Source organism: Sus scrofa, chromosome 8 (genome assembly GCF_000003025.6).
Source record: "Sus scrofa isolate TJ Tabasco breed Duroc chromosome 8, Sscrofa11.1, whole genome shotgun sequence".
Classification (NCBI taxonomy): Eukaryota; Metazoa; Chordata; class Mammalia; order Artiodactyla; family Suidae; genus Sus; species Sus scrofa.
In genome coordinates this window covers 83258583-83281632 of record NC_010450.4, presented here as the reverse complement: position 1 = coordinate 83281632, position 23050 = coordinate 83258583, and the positions used below count along the sequence as shown (strand labels likewise).

Genomic DNA, 23050 nt, shown 5'->3' with positions numbered 1-23050 from the left:
ATTTACTAAGCCTTCGGTTACTGACCAACAAGGATTTAAGAGTTAAGGGTATTCAAATACTAATAATTAAAAAGTGTTCACTTAAATAACTTAAAATAACTTTAAAATGATAAAAACGTAAATACCTTTACACCAAGATTGAAGAAGAATCGAAGAATGTTCTTATCTGAAAATAAGTAACAACCACTCACTAAAATTATACATACATTCGGAAACAGTCTTTTCTCATTATCCTCAAATAATACACAGTTCTAAAGACAATCTTGCCTACTTGAATTATTTTCTCTAGCCTGTGATTTAAACAGTCACATAGGAGTTCCCTGGTGACTTAGTGGTTAAGGATCTGGCACTGTCACTGCTGTGCCTTGAGTTTGATCCCTGGCCTGGAAGCTTCCATATGCCACAGGTGCAGCCACATAAATAAGTAAATAAACATAATATAGATTGAAAGCTGTAATATAACCAAAATCAGGCAACATTACTATAGGGTAATTCCAGGTTCAATATGCTTTGTCTACACTAAGATTCAAGTCCCAAAATGGCTTCAATTGAGATTATTTATATGATTAAATCTGTGTGACAGATACTCAGGTGTTTCATTGTTATTTCTTTTTCAACTTCTCTGTGGGGTTTAAAACATTATGAAATAAAAATATTAAGGGAAGGAGTAAAAATCAACATAAGCCTAACTCACTATTAAGATGAGCAGGATAATACTAGCTCAGGTAGTCATGTGACATTAGTCAGTCATCCACAGACTCAAACATCAAACCACTAATAAAACAAAGTGATCCATAAAAATATAAGTAAAGAGCACAAAGACAGCATTACTCTTTCAGTTTCTTAGATAGGAAATCTCGTAAACTAAAATTTCGTTAAAAAAAAAGACAAATTTTAAAAGGATGCCTTAAAAAAACAAATGTATATTATTGCATGCAGTACTAAATTAACTTCTTCATGGATGAAGTAGTATGAGTAGTTCCAAAAACCAGACCACTGATGTGAAAACTCAGTTATGTTTAGTTACCTGGTTAGTAGCACTACTAAGATTTAATTCAAAATCTTTTCACAGGGCAGCATGGGGGGTATTAAACATAAAAATCACACTCCAAACAGACCCAAGCTGGAACAGGAGAGAGTGAAGGACTACCAGCCAGACCTCTGCTGTCCTCTCCAAGGAAGTCCTTTGGCTAACTCAGCAGCATGACCTGACCTGTGCTTACATTTCTCCCTGAACCTGTATCAGTTCTTGATAAATGAGATCAACCTGACCCTGGAGAAGGCTCTCACCTTTAGGCAGGTCCTCCCCAGTGTGACACAGTGAGTAAGGTGGGGCGATGGCTCGATCTCCCTTTTCATTGCAAGGAAACCCAGGATAGAGTGGGTCTTGGTAAAGGCTCAATGTCTGAGGCAAAGGCATCAAGGGCTGGTTAACGGCCTGTATGGACACAGGAACTGGAGAGGGTGTTAAATGAGCTTGGGACACAGCAGAATCAGGTCCAGTGGTCAGAGTCTGTGTCACTGACAAAACAGGGATTTGAGCAGGGACACCTACAAAAGAAAGGGAAAGGAATCAAAAACTGCTGAAGTAAAAATATTTCTCCTCTGCAAGTTTACATTAAGCTCAAAAGTAAAGAATGGTATACAATTACATAGCTGGTAAAAGTGAGTACACTTAAAACAATCTAAAGTACTTATATCAACCAAGGATCCCCCCTGGACACAGGTGGCAATGAGCCCAGAAAACAAGCTTTGAGTCAACATCTTCTAATAGAAACAGTTCATACAAATGCGTGTAAGACACAGAGCCTGGAAAAGAGCTCAGGGGGCCATAAGGAGCTGGCTGTGGGTCAGCAGGCAAAAACTGTGCTGCCAGGGCTGAGCAACCACAGCTCACACACACCTATCTTGCTCTGAGATGGCAAGGGCATGTTGCAAATGAACATAGCAAATAAACCTGGCCCTCCACCACTGACAGCTCTGTGTAGCTCCCCACTCCTAATCTTGCTACTGAACTTTAAAAACTTTTATCTAACCTGTTGGTCCAAAAGTTGTAGGTTCACTTGGCCAGGCTGGCACAGTGGCTGGTAGAGAAGGCACCGCAGGAGTTAGATGTACCTCTGGAGAAACTAGAAGAGGAGCTGGATTTGACAAAGACACATGTTCTGCTGGCTTCTTCAAGAAGAAGGGGTGAAAAAGACAAGAGTTCATTTTGCTTAACACTAATTAAACCACCGGATGTATCTTGAGTTGCCGGCTTTATACACGAATGTAGTTTCTATATAAATGGTCTTTCTAGTCTTAGAAATGAAAGAAAAAACATAGTAGCTAAAAATTCCATACAAACTAATTTAATCCTAACCAGTAAATGCCTTCTAAAAGCCACAGAAGTCACTGGCAGAGTTAGAAGCAAATCATAATGCACCATGAACACAATGCTTTTAAGGCAAGGAAAAAAAAAAATCACTGAAATCACCTTGAAAATCATGATTTTAGAATAGCTCCTCACACAAAGAGCTAACATAAAACTGCTGCTTTCTACTTGACATGAAGAAAGTTAAATGAAAGACAAGGAATAAGAACTTCCTCTACTCCTGTATTAGACCAAGAACCAAATGAATCCGCTAGAATTCAGGTGTTCATCATTTAATCTGTAAATTGACAATACTGCATTTTTGATGTATCTTTTTCTAATCTCTTCAATCATTACATTCCCACCCTTCTATGACATTGTTACATGTACAGAGTTGTCTCTTTTTTTAAAGTTTTGAAAGTAAAGTAGAAATTCCTAATTTCCCTTTAAAAAAAAAATCTCATTTTCAAGCCAACTCACCAAAAAGGTAACACAAGTTACAGACATAAATCAATCCAGATGAATGGCTTCTGTGTCCAGAAAATGGTGATCACAAAATTAACATTCCATTAAAACTTGAAAATATTCTAGACTAACCCACAGAATTAGAGAAAAATCCTAATTGCATCCAAATTATGATGATAGAATAAATTCTATTTCCTATATATATATATATTTTTTTTTCTTTTTGTCCTTTCGCCTTCTCTAACGCCACAACCCTAGGCATATGGAATTCCCAGGACAGGGGTCTAGTCAGAGCTGTAGCCAGTCTACACAAGAGTCACAGCAACACAGGGTCCAAGCCGCATCTGTGACCTACACCACAGCTCACAGCAATGCGGGATCCTTAACCCGCTGAGCAAGGCCAGGGATCGAACCCACAACCTCATGGTTCCTAGTCGGATTCGTTAACCATTGAGCCACGACTGGAATTCCCCATATTTTGTTTTTAAATGATCACAGTAAGAGTTCAGAAATCCAAACAATGGAGCATTCAATGTCAAATGCAAGAATGTACTTACTTGTTCTGCAGGAGGTGGGCACTCTAATTTCTTTGACTTTGATGGTGATGAAATTCTTGTACATTTCTCATTGTTAATATTCTTTAGAAGCAAAAAAAAAAAAAAAAAAGTTTAATGGTTTAATGTTGTATTTCAAAAACCCATATCCTGGGTAACCATGGTTGCTTGTATAGTTTCCCCTACCTGCAACCTAACTGAACTCTCTCACAACTGAGTATTCTTTTCGATTGTACCTGGTCTTCAACACATAGGCAATTTTGCATCCACATCTTTATCACACCAAACTACTGGGCAGTTTTTACTGGGGACATCGTTTCAAAACAGCACTTCCAGAGTTCCTGTTGTGGCTCATCAGGTTAAGAACCTGACATAGTGTTCCATGAGGATGTGAGTTTGATCCCTGGCCTCACTCAGTGGGTTAAGGATCTGGCATTGCAGCAAGCTGTGGTGCAGGTCACAGACACAGCTTGGATCTGGCATTACCATGGCTGTGGCATAGGCCGGCAGCCCTAGCCTGGAAACTTCCAATATGCCACAGGTGCATCCTTGAAAAGTAAAGAGAATAAGAAAAAAAAACAAAAACAGCACTTTTCCTTTAAAAATCTCAATCTACTATAGAGCAACATGAAGTAAGAGTTGCTTTCCACCCATTTCAGATAGGTCATCATGATGTGCCCGAGAAGAAATGGTTATAATTTGTGAGTGATTTATCCTTAAGTACTATAATTTTTTCCAAATTGTTTTCTGCTTTTCTATTTTCCTAACACTTTATTATAAAATGATGAAATCATCTCCATCTTCTTCCACACCATCACAGTGTTAAGGAAAAAGACACAACAAGTATTTAAAACATTTACCTCCAATGTGCCTGGCTCAGATTTTTTATCCAAGGGAATATGTCCATGGACAGAGTCTACAACAGAATAAAATTTAAAAAACAAAAACATCAGCCACCAATCAGGTGTAAAGACAGAACAAAATGTGACCACAGGGAAAGCCAAAAGTATCATTTGAGTCATTCTTAATCAGTGAATAATACTGTCTTCAGAATAACACAACATACTTTGAGTCCACAGTTCTCTGTGACAGTGAGATGTGACAATAAATTGCTTAAGCATTTTAAAAAGTTTTTTTCCCCATTTATGACTTTAAACCAGAAACAGATCTCTAGCATCTGCTTTCAAATGATGAAATAACATACCTTTATCTTTCCGTTCTTCAGTATCCATTCTCCGCCTACTTCCTTTTCTATCGCTTACATGGGATGATTTTCTCTGGACGCCTGGGTTACTACTCTGAGAAGCTGAGTGGCTGACTGATGAGCTCTTAAAATGAACAAAACCGAACACTTGTGTTAAAGATCTGGCCATAAATATATGAACATAAGTCTTCTAATTAATCTTATTCTTTTTTTTGGTCTTCTGTCTTTTTAGGGCTGCACCTGTAGCATAGGGAGGTTCCCAAACTAGTGGTCGAATCGGAGCTGCAGTTGCAGCTCTACACCACAGCCACAGCAATGCAGGATCCGAGCTGCATCTGCGACCTACACTGCAGCTCACAGCAGTGCCAGATCCTTAACCCACTGATCAAGGCCAAGGATACTAGTCGGGTTCGTTTCCACTCAGCTGTGACAGGAGCTCCTCTTTTTTGTGTGTTGTCTTTGTCTATCTTATTCTTCACACATCTGACTAAAAAAATCTCAAAATTTGGGAAATAGTTTCAAATGATGCAATGGACAAGGGCTTAATCTCTAGAATATATAAGCAACTTGTACAACTCAACAGCAAAAAAGCCAATCAATCAATGGAAAAATGGGCAAAAGACCTGAATAGACTGTTTTCCAAGGAAGATATACAGATGGACAGCAAACACATGAAAAAATGCTCAACATCGCTGATTATAAGAGAAATGCAAATCAAAACTACCACGAGATACCACCTCACACCAGTCAGAATGGCCATCATTAATAAGTCCACAAATAAGTGCTAGAGGGGTTGTGGAGAAAAGGAAACCCTCCTGCACTGTTAGTCGGAATGTAAACTGGTACAGCCACTATGGAGAACAGTTTGGAGATATCTGAGAAATCTAAACATAGAACTTCCATATGACCCCACAATCCCACTCTTGGGCATATATCCAGACAAAACTCTACTTAAAAGAGACACATGCACCTGCATGTTCACTGCAGCACTATTCACAATAGCCAGGACATGGAAACAACCCAAATGTCCATCAACAGATGATTGGATTAGGAAAATGTGGTATATATACACAATGGAATACTACTCGGCCATAAAAAAAAATGACATAATGCCATTTGCAGCAACATGGATGGAACTAGAGACTCTCATACTGAGTGAAATGAGCCAGAAAGACAAATACCATATGATATCACTTATAACTGGAATCTAATATCCAGCACAAATGAACAACTCCACAGAAAAGAAAAGCATGGACTTGGAGAATAGACTATGGCTGCCCGATGGGAGAGGGAGGGAGTGGGAGGGATCAGGAGCTTGGAGTTATCAGACACAACTTAGAATAGATTTACAAGGAGATCCTGCTGAATAGCACTGAGAACTATGTCTAGATACTCATACTGCAACAGAACAAAGGGTGGGGGTCAAAAATGTATACATGTAAGAATAACTTGATCCCCATGCTGTACAGTGAAGGGGGGGGGAACCTCAAAATTCATATCCCTAGATTCCAAACTACAAAAAATAGGACATAGGGTTCATATTATATACACCATAGTGGTCGCCTTATGGATAAGTCAAACCAGACACTTGGCCTAAATGACTACAAGACTTCTTCATATGCCCATCACTTCAGGAAGCTCCTGACCAAACCTTCACCTTGCTACCTACACTTCCATTCTTTGCACAAAGAATAGCACCCTTCATACCAGCCTTCAAAAGCAGCCAAGGTAGAGCCCAACCAGGGAAAAACACCCAAGTACCAACTAGCAGGCACCGTGCACTTGGACTCCCATCACTGAAATGCAGACTGTTAGCAAATCACCCAAGCTCTGCAAGTTCCAACTTCTAGCTGGTGAAACACAGGGACTAGAGGAAGCCTAGCTCTTCAGCTAAGTCATCACTGAAGGTCCTCTCCATCTCTTAGCACCCTGTGGGTAAATGCTACACATGGCTGAGAGGCGATTTCAGCCCTCTGTGGCAAGTGTCTTCTAGAAAACACACCTGGTCGCTATCATGTCTTACGACTGGCTCAAATCCCTGTTGAGTATGAAGACCCCATTCTCACTGACAATCAAAAACTTCACAATCTATTCCCACATTACAGTAGCTGTTTCTCACCATTAACTAACTGAAAAAAGGACAAAAAGCTTAAAGATTTGTAGTTTTTTATTATCTAAATCTTACAGATAAATAACACATCACTGAGATAAATATACTGGGAATACAGACCATGCCTAATTCACATATGGATTTGGGTTCTTCCAGTAATAAGTTCCAAGCCCCATGCCAGACTGAACTACACTATTCCAGGTCAGCTGTTTTCAACCAAGCACCAAGTACCTCTGAAGGATTCCATGGAGGCCAGAGGACAGGGCTTTAATAGTGGAATACTGGGTGGCCTCCTTAACATTTCAGTTTGTTTAATTCACTGTGAGAAAAGTGTTCCAATCACCACTCTGCATCACAGATCACCTGGTACCACTTACCAATATTCCAGACACAGGAGTCCAGTACCCCCAGACTGACCTGGCTACCCCCTGTCCCGTGTGCCCAAGGACCCCCTCTTCACAGACCACTTCTCTCTACACAAGAACTCTTTTCTCTTCTGACTACCATCCTCTCCAAAATTAACAAACTTCAAGGCAGAGACCACTTGTCTCATCAGAGAAGTATCCATCACAGGCCAGAGTTAGGCCCAGGGAGCAGGAGCACAGCCACAGGCCTGCCTGTGCTGCCACCTCCAGCAGTGCCATTCTGAACGACTGCTCTTACCTACATGTACTAGGCTATTCTTCTTAGGTCCCAGTATGTTTAATAAGGAACACTGACAGCAATTACCTGATTTTACAGATGTATCTTGTTAACTGAATCATGGACCTCTACTGCTTGCTATTTTGCTAGCAAAATTAAATGAGTTTCAGCTTAAAACACCAACTAAAGTTTACTTATCTCAACTCCGCCACCAACTAGTAATATCTTTAGACCTCATCTTCCTCATGAAGTTGAAAAGAAGGGAGAGCTATATACTTGTCAAGGTATCTTTCAGTTTAAAAATTACTAGTCTATCATTAAAAACTACGATTTAATATAAAATTTATATCAAGGAGAGACTTCTAAATGATAAATCTGAAAATCCTTTCTTATATACATACGGAAAGGGCTGGGAAAGCCTGTTCATCTCTGTTCTGAATCTCATAGAGTAAACGAGATTCTTCTATAGCTTGCTTCTCTCGGCGCTCTTCTGGAGAGAGGCCAAAATAGTTAGATTCTCGAGTCGTGGGATCAAACTCTTCAGCTCTCTCACGATCAGGTTTTCTGTCAAACAAAACATTCTTGTCACACACACACAAAAAGACCAACCCAGAAATGAAGTAAGCATCTAAAACGACAAAATGTACTGAGTGACTGAGTACCTAACAGTATAAAATAACTTGTCTGCAATACAAATATTTGATTAGTTTAGCTACACTCTGACAGTAGAGAACTTCTGGCTGCCTGATTAGTAAACATTTAGCAAATGGAAGTACCTGGAGCATTGGGCTACATTTCAGAGTTAAGAAGACAAGCTTACAAGAGGGAGGAGAAAAAAGAAAAGAAAAATATAACTTACTGCCAAGTGACACAAAAATCAGTGTTTTTTTCAATGCTTTATGCCATATTCCAATATTTTCTCAAAATTATCTTTTTTAAAATTTTATTTTTTCCAATGTCCACTTCACACGGTATAGTGATAACATCTAATATAACCATGCTAACAAAAAGTAGACAAATTATTAATTATCCTAAGAATTATCTTAAAAAGGAAAGTTACTAGCTTCTAGGCCTCAAAAGCTTTCTAATTTTTTAAGTAAAAGATAATGTTTAAAGAGACACCAGGATCACCTTCCTGCCCTTTTACCCCCCAGCTGCCCGAGGCATATGGACATATGGAAGCTACTGGGCCAGGGATCAAATCCGAGATGCAGCTGTGACTCACACCCCAGTGGCAGCAATGCCAGATCTTTAACTCACTGCCCCCAACTTGCTGTTCCTTAGTGGCACAGCCAAGGAAAGGGGAAAGCTGAAAAGAAGCTATACTGCACTAGGCTACATACTAACTGCACAGAAAAGCTGCTGTTGTTTCAACATAATTTTGGTCACAGAAGGAGACAAAAAGTACATGAATAGTGTTTAGTAGCCTGTAACATAACCCTGATATTTTCACATGAGTTAAAACTATTACAGGCAATAAGGGATTAAGATGGCTGGGATAGAAGGACTGGAACTCAACTTCTCTTCTAAAAACAACAAAATTCACAACTAAAGACCGAGCATTCTACACCCAAATGGACTGGAAACCTTAAAAAAGACATACTACTCCAGAAGAAAAAGAAGAGGACACTTCAAGAGGTAGGAGGAGCAATTTTGTGATATAAACAACCCCATACCTCCTGGGTGGGAAGCCCCACAGACTGGAAACTAACTGGTTCACAGAGACTCACCTACAGGAGTGAGAGTTCCGAGCCCCACATCAAACTCCACGTGTGGGGACCTGGCAGGGGGAGGGAGAAAGAGCCCCGGAGCATCTGGCATTGAAGGCCAGTGGGGCTTGTGCGCAGAGCTCCATGGGACTGGGGGAAACGGAGACCCCATTCTTAAAAGGCACATGCAGACTTTCATGTGCACTGGGTCCCAGGGCAAACCTGACTGCAGTTCTTGGAGGACATCCTGGGAAAACAGGAGTGAACGTGGCTTGTTGTGAGGGAAGGACATTGAAGGCAAAGCTCCCGGGAATATTCAGCAGTGTGCCTTTTTCTGGAGGTGGCCATTTGGGGAAAATCTGGCCCCACCTGTCAGTCAGCTGCTGAGAAGCCCCAGAGCAAACACCAATCCAGGTGGGATCACAGCCCCGCCCCTCAGTAAACAGGCTACCCAAAGACCTCTCAGGCACACAACTGCCTCTAATCCCACCCAGAACTAAGCCCCACCCACCAGAAGGATAGGAATCAGTTCCACCCAGTGGGCAGGCATCAGTCCCTCCCATCAGGAAGCCTACAGCAAGCCCCCCATACTGACTTCAGCCACAAGGGGGGCAGACATCAGAAGTAAGAGAGGCTACAACTCTATTATCTGTAAGAAGGTCACCACACCAAAAACCTATAAAAATGAAAAGACAGAGAACTATAACTCAGATAAGGGAGAAAGAAAAAACCCCAGAAAATCAGCTAAGCCATGAGGAGATTCTCAGCCTCCAGGAAAAAGACTTTAGACTGTTGATGCTGAAGATGATGCAAGACATTGGAAATAAACTGGAGGCAAAGATGGATAACTTACAGGAAACACTGACCAAAGAGATACAAGATATAAAACTCAAACAAGAAGAGATGCAACATACAATAACTGAAATAAAAAATTCACTAGAAGCAGCTAACAGCAGAATACCGGAGGCAGAAGAACGAATAAGTGAGGTGGAGGACAGATTAGTGGAAATTATGGATGCGGAACAGAAAAGAGAAAAAAGATTGAAAACAAATGAAGAGAGTCTCAGAGAACTCTGGGACAACGTGAAACGCACCAACATCCATATTATAGGGGTGTCAGAAGGAGAAGAGAGAGAGAAGGAGACAGAAAAAATATTCCAAGAGATAATAGCCAAAAACTTCCCTCACATGGGGAAGGAACCACTCACTCAAATCCAGAAAGCACAATGAGTACCATACAAAATAAACCCAAGGAGGAACACCTAGAGACACATACTAATCAAACTGACCAAAATTAAAGACAAAGAGAAAATCTTGAAAGCAGCTAGGGAAAAGAAACAAATCACATACAAGGGAACCCCAATAAGGTTATCGCAAATTTTTCAGCAGAAACTCTGCAGGCCAGAAGGGAGTGGCATGATATACTTAACATGATGAAAGGAAAAAACCTCCAACCAAGATTACTCTACCTAGCAAGGATCTCATTTAGATCTGAAGGAGAAATCAAAACCTTCACAGATAAGCAAAAGCTGAGAGAATTCAGCAACACTAAACCAGCCGTACAACAAATACTAAAGGAACTTCTATAGGCATAAAAGAAAAAGAGAAGGAAAGAAAAAAGAGCAGCAAAAGCAAATCGAAAGCAAGTAATAAAATGGCAATAAGAACATACATATCAATAATCACCTTAAATGTTAATGGACTAAACGCCCCAACCAAAAGACACAGACTGGCTGAATGGATACAAAAACAAGACCCATATATATGCTGTCTTCAAGAGACCCACTTCACTTCTAGGGACACATACAAAAACTATTACAGGTAATATAAATACCGTTCCTACCATGTCTAACAATTTCACAACAGTGGGAAAAGAAAATTCATAACCTACAGGAAAAATATACTGTCACAATATGAAGAGATATAATCTTGCTAAAAAGAGTGTAAAGGACACAACTGATAACCTGATTCTTTTACCTCTGAAACAAAGAACAGCCTTTTCACATCCTCAGTACCACTTAAAGTCACATCCTAATGCCAACAGGGCAGATGTCAATCCCAGAGTATTAGGAAAAAACAATGGAGCAAATCTGGACCCTCAATCTCAGACCAGTCCTTCTCAAAGCCCAGTAGTGAAAGACTCCAAAGGAGTCTCTGGAAAGCCAGTGCTACCTCACCACTGCCCTATCACCCACAGCCAGCCGCATCCCCTCACCCGCACAGGGCATTGAGGCCTTCGGCTATGCCTAGCTGGAAGGAAAATGCCCAGCACAGGTGTTACTCTCATTTTCAGCACCTGCATAATGAAAACAAACATGACAATCGAGCTGGGTTTTGTTATATATATATATTTTTTTGTATTCTCCAAAGGAAAAAACAACATCAAGGAGAAAGAATAACGTGAGAGGTCATGCTCAACATTACTGCTCTCATATTCTACGAGAAGTCAATTGCTGTATTAAATATTAGAAATAAAGTCAAGATAAATTCAAATGGGCTTATTAAATCAATAGTGTTAGCTATTTTAGCTACAAATTTCTAAAAAAAAATTTTTTTAGGGCTGCACCCATGGCATAGAGAGGTTCCCAAACTAGGGGTTGAATCAGCCTACACCACAGCCCACAGCAACACCGGATCCTTAACCCACCAAGCAAGGCCAAGGATTGAACCTTTGTCCTCATGGATGCTAGTTAGATTCGTTTCCACTGAGCCATGAAGGGAACTCCTAAATTTCTAAATTTTGATGAGAGTTTTTTAAAAAGCTTACTCTAAATATTCTATCAGCAGCAGCGGTCTCTAAATAACTTTTTTTTTGGTCTTTTTGCCTTTTCTAGGGCCTCTCTCCAGGCACATGGAGGTTCCCAGGCTAGCAGTTTAATCGGAGCTGTAGCCACCGGCCTACGCCAGAGCCACAGCAACACGGGATCCAAGCTGCGTCTGCGACTTATACCACAGCTCATGGCAATGCCGGATCCTTAACCCACTGAGTGAGGCCAGGGATCGAACCTGCAACCCCATGGTTCCTAGTTGGATTCGTTAACCACTGAGCCACGACAAGAACTCCTCTAAATACATTTTAACACACTGGTAAAATTCATTCTCACACCCACAGCACTAAAGGCTAACTGCAAATACAGCTAGGTTCCTATGTAATCAATCACAACGTCAAAAATTCTCCAACGCTCCCTGTGTATGTACCCACTGCCTTCTGTCGTCCATTGTTTTATATGCCAAGTAATACAGAGCCAACAGGGAAACCAGAAAAGGACCTCTCATTCATCTGTCTGATCATTCTTCTGGACAGAACACTAGAATCACACTGTTTCAGCTTGTGGTAAACTAAATGTATTTAAATTAGCCACTGATTTGTCTGTGTATTTTCTTTGTTAAACCTTTAAGACACAAAAGAGTATCTTTGCGTGTTCAAGAGAAAAAAAATGCTTGTCTAGTCTACTAAAAAATGAGGTTTTTTTTGTTTTTTGTTTTTTTTTTGTCTTTGTCTTTTCTAGGGCTACACCCATGGCATGTGGAGCCCCAGGCTAAGTGTCTAATCAAAGCTGTAGCCACCAGCCTACACCAGAGCCACAACAACGCCAGATCCAAGCCGAGTCTGTGACCTACACCACAGCTCACAGCAGCATCGGATCCTTAACCCACTGAGTAAGGCCAGGGATCGAACCTGCAACCTCACGGTTCCTAGTCAGATTCGTTAACCACTGAGCCATGACAGGAACTCTGAGAATTTTATTAAAGGAAAAAACCTCAGCATTCTCATTGTGGCTCAGTGGAGTTAAGCACCTGACATCTGTGAGGATGCGGGTTTGATCCCTGGCCTGGCTCAGGAGGTTAAGAATCTGGCGTTGCCACAAGCTGCGGCGCAGGTCACAGATATGCCTCAGATCCCACAGGAGACATGGCCAAGTTTCCAGAAAGAGAACAGCCTTGACTTAGGATACCTCTTCTCAAATTAAGTTTCTCCAAAGAATATAAACTACTCCACAGCTCTATAATCCACTCCAAGGAAAGGCAGATAAAGGAAAAAATAAAATCCATAACACAGGAAACTTGGCTCTGAAGTTCTCTTCTCTGGATATTTGGTCAGAATGCTGATAATTCATGATTACGTCAACCCATTTAGTATTGGACACATTACCACAAAAAAAAAATCCCAACTTATCAGAACGAAATAAACTGACATTTTGGGTTAAGTTCCTATATAAAGAAGGAACATCTCCATCCTGCAAAGAATTAGGAATGCAATGTAGAATCCAATATTTAACACATTACAAACTACCAGAAAATCATTAAATGCCAGGATAAGACTTCTCTAAGATAAGATCTCCTAAATTATCTGAAAAAAAGTGATTCAAAAACAAAGATGACTTATCCTACAAAGTAACTTTGAATTGTTTAAAGAGCACTATAAAGAACTGAAATCACTTTTTTTTATGAGCAATGTAAAACTTTTGATATTAATGCTACTGATGAACAAAAAACTGTTAACTATTTAAATTCACATAACATGGCAAGTAAAAGAAGTGCTTCTCCCTTGATTGCTACTTCTCCTGCATTCAGGAAGGTTACCTTATCATCTGTGAGGGTGTCCTGCTAAGATTTTTGTGCTCACTGGAGGGTTTCTGAGACTGCAACCCTGCATAATGACTGGAGAATGCATGCTGTCTCACTCCCGAAGGGTGCTGGAATCGAGGAGGTAGTGCTGACGGGGCTTTTATTGGCTTGCTTGGATTCTTTGGCCCTCTGAAATCCACGTCTGTGACAAGAAGCCAAAAATTTCTCGTAATTTCCCTATTATACGCAATCCCAAGTACCATCCCATTAACCCTCCCACCAAAGAAAGACTAAATTGACATGCTTTTACCAGAATGGAAATTCTGCCCAGAAGGAGGTTTTTTCATCTTCTTCCCTGACACTGTGTTCCAGCTTTCTGAGGGAGGTGGTTTGAGGTTCTTCGGTGAGTGTCTTTAAAAGGAAGAAAAAGACTTGTAGTAACTTAAAGTACCCCAGGAAGAATATCCACTTATGTATTCTATAGAAATATCTTATTTTCAATTTACATAAGAATTCCCAGGAGTGCCTGTCGTGGCTCAGCGGAAATGAATCTGACTAGTATCCATAAGGATTCAGGTTCAATCCCTGGCTTCACTCAGTGGGTTAAGGATCCAGCATTGCTGTGACCTGTGGTAAAGGTGGCAGATGTGGCTTGGATCCCAAATTGCCGTGGCTATGATGGAGGCTAGCAGCTGCCGCTCCAATATGACCCCTAGCCTAGGAACCTCCATATGCCATGGGTGCGGCCCTAAAGAGACAGCAACAACAACAACAAAAATCCCATTTTCAGTTCTTATCTTAAAAACACATTAAAGTATAAAACATTCAGCAAGCTGGATGCAATTAAATCAAATAACATGCCATAAATCAAAAGCATATCTCCCCTTGAATAGCCAAAACAAATCTGAGAAAGAACAGAGCTGGAGAAATCAGGTTCCCCAACTTCAGACTGTACTACAAAGCTACAGTCATCAAAACAGCACAATACTGGCAAAAAACAGAAATATGGATCACTGGAAAAGCATAGAAAACCCAGAAATAAACCCATGCACCTATGATAAAGGAGACAAGAACATACAAGGGAGAAAAGACAGTCTCTTCAATTGAGTGGTGCTGGGAAAACTCAATAGCTACATGCAAAAGAATGAAATCAGAACACTTTCTAACACCATACACAAAGATAAACTCAAAATGGCTTTAAGACCTAAACGTAAGACTGAATACTATGAAATTCTTAAAGGAAAACATAGGCAGAACACTCTGTGATATAAAATGTAGCAATATTATTTTTGACCCACCTCCACAAATAAATGAAAATAAAAACAAAAATAAACACATGGGACCTAGTTAAGTTTAAAAGCTTTTGCACAGCAAAGGAAATCATAAACAAAGCAAAAAGATAACCTGCAGAACAGAGCAAAATCTTTGCAAAGGAAGCAATCAACAAAGGATTACTCTCCAAAATATACAAACATCTCATACAGATTTATACCAAAGAAACAAACAACCCAATTAAAAAGTGCTCAGAACTAAACAGACATTTCTCCAAAGAGAGGCAGATGGCCCAAGAGCACATGAAAAGATGCTCAGTATCACTAATTAGTAGAGAAATGCAAATCAAAACTACAATGAGGTATTACCTCACACCAGTCAGAACGGCCATCATCCAAAAGTCTACAAACAATAAACGCTAGAGATGGTGCAGAGAAAAGGGAACTCCTTTCCAATGTTGCTGGCAATGTAAATTGATGCAACCACTATGGAGGTTGCATAAAACTAAATACAGGTGTTCCCATTGTGGCACAGAAGAAACGAATCCGACTAGGAACCATGAGGTTTCGGGTTCGATCCCTGGCCTCACTCAGTGGGTTGATGATCCAGTGTTGCTGTGAGCTGTGTGTAGGTCACAGATGTGGCTCAGACCTTGCGTTGCTGTGGCTGTGGTATAGGCCGGCAGCCATAGCTCCGATTAGACCCCTAGCCTGGGAACCTCCATATGCCTCGGGTGCAGCCCTAAAAAGCAAGCAAACAAACAAGCAAACAAAAACCACATTAAAAAAACACCCTAAATATAGACCCACCATAGGATCCAGCAATCCCACTCCTGGGCATCTACCCAAAGAAAACTCTAATTCAAAAAGATACATGCACTCCAATGTTCACTGCAGCACCATTTACAATAGCCAAGACATGGAAGCAACCTAAACATTCGTCAACAGAGGATTGAATAAAGATGTGGTATATATATACACAGTGGACTATTACTTGGCCATAAAAAAAAAAAAAATCAAACTATGCTATTTGCAGCAATACGGATGGATCCAGAAATTGCCACATGGCGTGAAGTAAGACAGACAGGGAAAGACAAACAAGATCACTAACCCACATGGAAAAGAATCTGAAAAAGGAATGGATATACCTATATGCATAACTGATTTACTTTGCTACGCACCTGAAACACAACTTTTAAAGTAAACTAAACTCCAATAAAGCTGATTTTCTTAAAAAAGCCTCTTTTCTATCCTCAAAGAACAGAAGACTAAAAGGCCTTAATTACAATGTAAGCAAATATGAGGAAAAGAGGGAAAGACAACTCTTCTGTTGGCTGTGGTAACACTGCAGCTGATGTGGAGGAAGGGAGGATCCCTTACTGCACTAGTGACACAGGCAGCTGTGTGTCTAAGACAAACGGTGTGACATTTGGGGATCTGCTTTCAAATATTTCAATTCCACTCCTATCTTTTCTTAAAAGGATAACAAGAGATGAGGAAAGAATGCCAAACCACTGTTGATTGCTAAAGTAGGGTGACAGTTATATTGGGGTTCACTGTACTATACTCCTCACATTTGTGAATGTTTGAAATTTTCCTCAGTAAAGTTTAGGTGTGATTTACTACCTTTTCCTCTAATAAAGGCGACAGCAACTCAAACAAAAATTGCTCTACTGTATGACAAGTATTTCACTCCTCCATCACACAACATTTACTGAAAACTGCAGACACGGCAGCAATGAATGACATTAGAAATGAACACGGTCCCTGTCCTCTGAAGCTCCCACTGTAGAGTTACAATACCGTCAGTTTTCTGAGCTGCCTTAGTGAAGAATGGCATATTTTAAACAGTAAGCAACAAAATAAGTATTAAACACTAAATTTGGACTCAAACTATTCTTTGAAAGATCTAAACCAAGATATTAATGCATTTAACTGAATTTGCAAATGCACAGGTCCATTCAGAAATGCTCGGTGTTTATACTCGGCTGAATGGAACAGACAGTGAATGCCCCAGTGGAAGAGCAATACATACTTCTTTCCAAGTTCCTCGACCAAAACCGGCCCGTTCTGAGAGTGAACCCCTTGAAAGTCGGCATTAGAAAATCTTCCGTTGTGCTCCAGCCTAACCTGTTAAACAGTCCACAAAGAAAAATCAGTCACCTGAATCTCCCACATTAATTATCAGTTTTTAAACCGTTATTTCATTTCTGAGTGAAGAGAAAATGAACATATGCTATGAGTTCAAAAGAGTGCACAGTATTGTCTCTGACCGCCCAAGACCTCTGTACTGCTCTATCCAAGATAAAACACTCTTCTTTGTCCTCAAAGTTTTTCAATTGTCCTGGTTCTGAAGACAGGGCTATGGCACCACACACTGGGTGGGATTCCAGGTCCGGCTTTTCTACTCAACAGCAATAGGACCCTGGGCAAGTGACTTATCTCTTGCTTCAGTGTCCTGTATGCACAACGGGGCTAATTACAGGACCTCCATCACAGGACCCACGGAGATGGAATAAGGCACCTATGATATATATATAAAGGCACCAGCTTGCACACAGCAACCACTCAACAAAGAAGAGCAACTATTATTAGAATTACTATTATCTCCTCACTCTTGCAATATTTAAAATATTAAAATATGTAAATGTGACCTTTTTTCTCCCTGAAAATAGATCCATCATGTCTTCTCTAATATACTAGTGGTTATTACACAAGAGCAAATTGTGACAGAAGAGTAAGCCTTTAGGCTCCCTCCTGCAGCCAAGCGGTACACACTGCACAGGGCACTGCCCGGCACTGCCCCGGGAGCCGGAGGTACACACCCTGCTTCAAGCAACCTCCTCCTCCTATCAGCAAAGGTGTCCCTCGGCACTGGTTCCAGTATCTCCCTCAGATGCTCAAGTCCCTTACGTAAAATGGCACGGTGCAGAGGGCACAGTCCATGGCCACAGAGCAGAGGGACGGCCTGACAGCAAGTCAAAGTCCTCAAGCTGAGGCTTCATTCTTCAATCACAGCAGAACACTGCTGTCCTTTCTTCAAGTGTGTACAATAAAAAAGAATTTTTCTGAAGTTAGTTTTTAGTAAAAGTTTAAACTATGTTTACACTATGCTGATCTGAGTAAATAAAAGTCATCTTTGGGTCATAGCACTTTCCATAATAAAATTTCAATTACATTTTAGCCAAGTGAAATAGCCAAGTGGTATAAACAGCAACGGAATACTCTTAAAAAGAAAAACATTAAAACAAGTATCTGCTTTACCACTGACCTTATCAACAGCCATTGACTTTACAAAAGCAACTGAAACCTCAAAGGAAATATGCTTGACTTAAACTAACAACACAATTTTAGTGATGTAGCAATAAATAAACAATCTCCTCTCCTCCACTAAGTGGGGGCGAGGAGGGAGGGAGCACCTGGATTTACTCTTTTAGTCTCTTCCAAGTTTTCCCAATCACTGCAGTAAAAGATTCTCCAATTCTGTTCTGTAATTAGCACACATTTCTGACAATCCTATAAGGAAAACTAAATGAATCATACCGTCTTCCTTCGCTCCTTTCAAATACCCTAAATCAGAACACTATGCTAAGTTCCTAAGGTCAAGTCTGTCACTGACAGCCAAATACAATCCCATTCCCCAGATACTTTTCACAAACCACTTTTTCACAAAGGAAATGGGGTCTCTTCCATGAGTCGAGAAGAAATATTTGTCAATGGCTATTTTAGTTTTTAAAAGGAAACACTTTTTGATGGAGATCACTTTTGATGAAATTTATCTTCCAAATACAACTATTTTATAGTGTGTGGGCTGTTTTTGTTTTAGAAAGAGTAATTTTTTCATAAAAGTTTCTCTAGTCTTATCATTTTAACACTTTGGCTGGAAGGGAGAGCTGTGCTGTGTGTTCTAGGATGTCTGGCACTGTGCCTGGGCTCTACCTTCCAGATACCAGTAGTACCTTCACAGCTCTAACATGTCTGCAGACACTGCTACATGGGAGTTAGGGGTGCAAAATCACTCCAAATAAGAACACTGATCTAAACCCACCCGTTTAAGCCCAGAGATGTAGCTTACTCAAAGTAAGTGGCAAAACTTATTGTCATTTTCCTCTCTCATTCCAACAACCACAAAATTATGTGATCTATCAAAATCTTACAGATGACTTTCATAAACCAAACTGACCTATAATGTCAAGCTTGAATCAATTTCAGTAAATTTGTCAACTGTAATGAAAATATGTGAAAATCTAAGATGTTACTGTTACTTCTTTGAAGCAAGTAATATCAAAGGCTGAATTAAGTTAAAGATCATGTGATAGGATGCCATGATTTAGATACATGATTTTGGTCATGTACTGAAAAGCTACATAGCTGCTGTAACTCTTAAAAAGTACATCCAATAAAAGATATTCTGAAATCCTAAATTAATATATCCAAACTTCAGCTGTTTTCTTGGTTCCTATTAGAATAAATACATTTCAAGTACAATCTTTTCTTCCTCTAGATAATCACTTACCTGGCATTTATCTCCAACTTCATACTGTAAGCCAGCAGCAATGGAATAATCATGTTTTTGTTGAGCTGTAAACGGTATCAATAAAATATCAAGTTAACTCACTTTCAAACGCCACAAAACAAATTTACAGAAAATGCACAGATTTTGAAACTCACCTTGTTTAGACTTCAGCCATATTTCATATTCCACATTTCTATAGACTGCTGGATTGAGTGACTTAAGAACCTTTCTAGACAAAGGAAGGCTGGGAGAGTTCCCATTGCTTTTCGGGTGCTAAATAAACAAAGTCAGGAAGTCCAATCAACACAGAAACGCTTTTAAAACATGTTTGAGATATGCATAAGAGTAAAATTAAAAGAAGAAAACTTTAAAAATTAGGAAGTCACCAAAAATGTCTTACTAATAGATGATCCTGACTCTATTGAAAATGTACCAGAAAAGGGAAAAAAAAATAAGACTATAAATTCAGATGCTTTCTGGTATGGGAGAATTAGTTTAAAACCATTAAAAAAAAAAAAAAAATACCTGATCACTTGACAAAGCTTTAAATCCATACACATCATTAACAGCGGTGGTTTTACTCCTACGAAGAAAGAAACAGAGCCATCATGAGGAGTACAAAAATGTTTGCATGTAATTAACTTAACTTATTCTAACCTCATTTAAATCTCAGTTATATTCCAAAAAGCCAAACCTATATTCCAATGAGCTCAAATTTTAGTTGTGTGCATATATATGTACATGTATGCATGTGTTGATGTACACATATGTGAAAGATCTTTATCAGTAATTCTTACTGACTCAATCAAGACACAAAGGAAATAAACTGAAATTTGGGTTGGTAGAGTAACGTTTAATTTAAAAATTTCATTTCAAAATACAGACAAGCCTCCATTAAATAAATTATTCCACTCCAACATGATATATTCCACTGAGAGTAGATACAAACTAAGTAAGTAATATGTTAAATGCTGATAAGTCCTTTGGGGAGAAAAAGGATAGTAAAAAAATGAGTGTTGAGACCTAGACTCAAATAATAAAAGTGACATAAGGTAAGGACTTGCTGTCTTCCTGAATAAAAAATTAAAGATGATGAAACAGCAAACCATATGGCTACTCAGTAGTGTAAGCAGACGGGGCAGCAAGTAAAGACTCTGGGGTAGCCAACAGGCTGGTGGGCTGGACAGAATGATGGCGGGTTGAGTGAGTGAAGAGATGAGAGGCAACCTGCACTCTGTCATCCAATTCCTTCTCCTTAATAAATCAATCTCCAGACTTCAGGACAATCTCTAAATCTAAACCTTTAAATGCAGCAGTATTTAAGAGACCCCCAAGCATCTAGTGTCTGGACTAAAAAAGCACCCTAATTTCCAAGACTTCAGGGGCTCATCATTATGAGTGTGAAAAGAATCCAAGACATCCTTGGTCTTTCTTCCTTATTACTATCATGCTGTCTATCTTGCCACAATTATGCAGCATTGTTCCCCACGTGAAGCTTTGTCCTCCCTAAGCTAGACATGACATAAGTAAAAAGAAATCTCAATAACACAACCCAAAGTTAATTAAAAAGGCTTCATATTCCAAGGACTACAATAATATAGTATTAAAAGAAAATGTGAGGAATTTCCTGTGGCCTAGCAGTTAAAGGATCTCTCATTGTCACTGCTGTGGTTCAGGTTTAATACCTGGCCCAGGAACTTCCCCATGTTAAGGCCAGGGAGAAAAAAAAGGAAAATTAAGCGTTACAATGAGCCCACCATCCCTGGTAAACATCTCCAGCTCACTAGCCTTTGCTCCAACACTGCACCTACCAGCTGACATTCCAGCCCCAGCTGTTGCTAAAACCACTAGCAGCAGCAACCAAACGGAAGTCCCCCCATATCAACTAAAGGAAAAAATTTTAAGGAGCTCATCATTCATTCTTTCTCCCAACTTCCCCTACACTCAAGGACTTGCCTTAATCTTACTAGGTACTCGGAAAAAAACAAGCAGCAGAATTTCTACCTATGCAAAGTTAGTCTACTCTAGTATTAAATTTATAGCAGCAAACCTAGATTTTAATCTGCCTCATTTCTTTCTTACATAGAAATAGGAGTCAATCAAAATTTCAGTCAGGATCAGAAAAATTTAATTCAACAGATGGCTGGAATTGCAGATATAAGGAGATATATCCAAGTAGGTAATAAAGAATTAAGATATACTGAGGCTTCCTTTCATACTTCTCTAGTTTCACAGTATGTAACACCAAGAATACTTGCATGCTCTCAAAGAAAGGAATAATATACTTTTAGCTTCACAGAGAATGAAACAGGTTGATTCTTATAAAATATACAGTAAACTTAACACCACTGATAAAAACTAATATGCACCAAGACTGATAAAAACTAATATACACTGGAGACGCTCTCTAGGAACTAGGCTATGCACTGTACATGTTGCCTCATTTAAATCTTATACATTCCCCATTTTAAATAAATACTAATGGGAGTTCCCATCATGGCTCAGTGGAAATGAATATGACTAGCATCCATGAGGACACAGGTTTGATCCCTGGCCTCGTTCAGTGGGTTAAAGATCTGGCATTGCCTTGAGCTGTGGTGTAGCTTACAGATAAGGCTTGGACCCCGTGTTGCTGTGGCTGTGGCATAGGCCAGAGGCTACAGCTCCAATTCAACCCCTAGCTGAGGAACTTCCATATGCCTCGGGTGCAGCCCTAAAAAAATAAAATAAAGAGAAATACTAATATATGCTCATTATATAGCTCGAGAATTGAGGCTTCTTAGTGAATTTAAATAACCTGCCCCAAGTACAGTTAGCTGGCAGGAAGCCAGGACTGAACCAGGTTGTGATGTCCGCAGCCCACGTTCTTAAACACTACCCTATACTCTTAGGCGGAAAAGAAAATAAGCTTCAGACTCAAAGATAATACAAACAACGTAAACAAGGGCATCAACCAGAGCTGCTGATACACTATACCCCAACTTTGGATTTTTATTATATACATACAAAAAGGAGGTATTATCTAAGAAAGAAAAGAAGAAAAAGTCAGGGAAATCAAAATGACCACTTTTTCATCTCTGGATATATAAGCAGTTGACAGACTACCCTTAACATTTTGTAATACACACACAGATAAGTAGGACCAAATCTATTCCAGAGATAGGTACATCATGATAGATAAAAATAGATGCTAAGCAAAAAACCAAACCAAACCAAACCAAACCCCAACTTTCAAAAGAAACAGTCCTGTAATAGAAATGAGGTAAAATTAATGGCAGGGAAAAAGAAACTCCTGCCCCAGATTGCTGTATTTTAGGAATACCAAAATACCTCAATTTGTGAGGCAACTCTGTGCAGAAACATTTACTGAACTGTTTCTTTGTATGGCACTACAAAGATATTTTAAGACCGAATTTTATTCTTACTTGCAACTATCATCCTCTGAATCGGAGATTTCACTGTTGTTTTCGTCAGCTACTTCAGAGGTGTCTAGTCCCATCAAGATTTTACTAACATCAGTTTTAAACACCTTCTCATACAGTAATTCATAAAGGAGAGCTGTAATTAACAAACAAGAAATGTTAGGCAACATTAACTCATTTTACATTCTACCGTAAAATTGAGATTGCCCAGGCTTCTAAGATCCCAACTAGATAC

At 39.7% G+C, this 23050-nt stretch overlaps 1 protein-coding gene across 1 annotated transcript in view; it reads right to left on the bottom strand.

Moving 5' to 3' along the window:
• The window catches only part of OTUD4 (OTU deubiquitinase 4), a 47479-nt gene that overhangs the window by 6605 nt on the left and 17824 nt on the right, over positions 1-23050 (bottom strand). Inside the window, exons 7-20 of the mRNA XM_021100662.1 lie at positions 22819-22951; positions 19919-19976; positions 19549-19666; positions 19394-19458; positions 16913-17007; positions 13917-14017; positions 13622-13808; positions 7730-7892; positions 4577-4700; positions 4233-4288; positions 3376-3456; positions 2037-2175; positions 1291-1551; positions 126-166 (exon numbers count right to left, since the gene is read on the bottom strand). Coding sequence (XP_020956321.1) covers positions 126-166; positions 1291-1551; positions 2037-2175; positions 3376-3456; positions 4233-4288; positions 4577-4700; positions 7730-7892; positions 13622-13808; positions 13917-14017; positions 16913-17007; positions 19394-19458; positions 19549-19666; positions 19919-19976; positions 22819-22951 — 1622 coding nt within the window. The remainder of the gene's footprint in view (positions 1-125; positions 167-1290; positions 1552-2036; positions 2176-3375; positions 3457-4232; positions 4289-4576; positions 4701-7729; positions 7893-13621; positions 13809-13916; positions 14018-16912; positions 17008-19393; positions 19459-19548; positions 19667-19918; positions 19977-22818; positions 22952-23050) is intronic.